The sequence below is a fragment of the Sciurus carolinensis genome, chromosome 11 (assembly GCF_902686445.1).
Source record: "Sciurus carolinensis chromosome 11, mSciCar1.2, whole genome shotgun sequence".
In the NCBI taxonomy this organism is placed as follows: Eukaryota; Metazoa; Chordata; class Mammalia; order Rodentia; family Sciuridae; genus Sciurus; species Sciurus carolinensis.
In genome coordinates, this window is record NC_062223.1 from 26,689,731 (window position 1) to 26,690,964 (window position 1,234).

Consider the following 1,234-nt stretch of genomic DNA (forward strand, 5'->3'; position numbering starts at 1 on the left):
AAAAGATGTACCCCATTTGTGTACAATGAATCAAAATGCAAGGTCTGGTGTTACAGCTCGGTTGGTAGAGTGCTTGCCCAGCATTGTATTTCTAAGAGATATCTGAACTCTCATGTTTATTGCAACCCTATTCACAATAGTGAGAGAAGGAATCAACCTAAGTGTATATGAAGGGATGAAAGATTAAATAAAATATTATATACAATGGAGAACAATTCAAGTCATTTGCAGCACATTAAGTGAAATAAGCCAGATATAGAAAAATGAATATTGTATGTTCTCACCTATATGTGGAAATAAACAAGAAAAGATTCAGCAAATTATATTTCACATTTTTATATTTACATCAAAATTAATTCTATCATCACGTATAAAAAAACAATAAAAATGTGAAAAAAATGGTTCAACAACAGCAAAAATAACAAATTCTGAGTAGATTTATAGTTATCAGAAATTAGGGTGTGTGTGTTGGGGGGGTAGAGTGGGAAGCATTGGTCAGAAGAGAAACAAGTGATATATATGATACAGAAGTTGAAGGCATCCATTGTCCAACATTGTGCTTGTAGTTACTAAGGGTGGGTAGTATTCTTGAAAAGAAAGTAGAAAGAAATGTACTGCAAGTTCTCACCTATATGTGGAAATTAGGAGTTGAACCCAGAAGCACCAACAGTGGGCAGAAAGCCAGTTCCTCCTTAACAGGTAAACAACAGCAAATTCTACTCAGGCTTGAACAACATCCACAACCTGAGTGACCAAGCAGCAGGCTGTCATCCCTCAAGGTTCAGAAGGCCAGTTTCTTCATCAGCAGATAAACTCTGGAATCCACCTCAAATCCATGCAGGTTGTTGGTGTCACCCTGCAGTTTCATGAGCAGGCCACCATAGGACATGTAGGCAGAGAGGTGTGTTGCTGCTTCAGTAGACATTTCATCCCCCTCAATCTTGTACACCTTCCTGTACATTACATACTCAAACTGGTCAGCCCTGGAAGGTTTGACATCTGTGGGATTGTATTCCCCATCATCCAGGGTACCAACTTCATACAAGGTACTTGCTATGACCAATTGGAACTTGTCACCCAAGTCCACAGGGTAAATCTGAATGTTTACATCTAAAATGAGGTCCTTCTTGAAAGATTCACTCTCACAATGCAGTAGAGATACTAGGTCAAACTTTTTACCCTCTGGTTCAATGTCTTTCACATCAAAAATATCCTCAAACAGGATGCCCGCCAT

At 38.7% G+C, this 1,234-nt stretch overlaps 1 protein-coding gene across 2 annotated transcripts; it reads right to left on the reverse strand.

The window, feature by feature from the left end:
- Nucleotides 1–781: 781 nt before the first annotated feature.
- On the reverse strand, nt 782–1,234 carry LOC124960491 (DNA-directed RNA polymerases I, II, and III subunit RPABC3-like). Of its 2 annotated transcripts, XM_047519283.1 has the most exons (2): nt 984–1,234; nt 782–899 (listed from the first exon to the last, which is right to left on the reverse strand). In XM_047519283.1, exons 1-2 carry the CDS (start codon nt 1,232–1,234, stop codon nt 782–784), a joined length of 369 nt encoding a protein of 122 aa, XP_047375239.1. The 2 variants fall into 2 exon arrangements, with proteins under 2 accessions (XP_047375239.1, XP_047375238.1); XM_047519282.1 differs by having other exon boundaries at nt 782–1,234.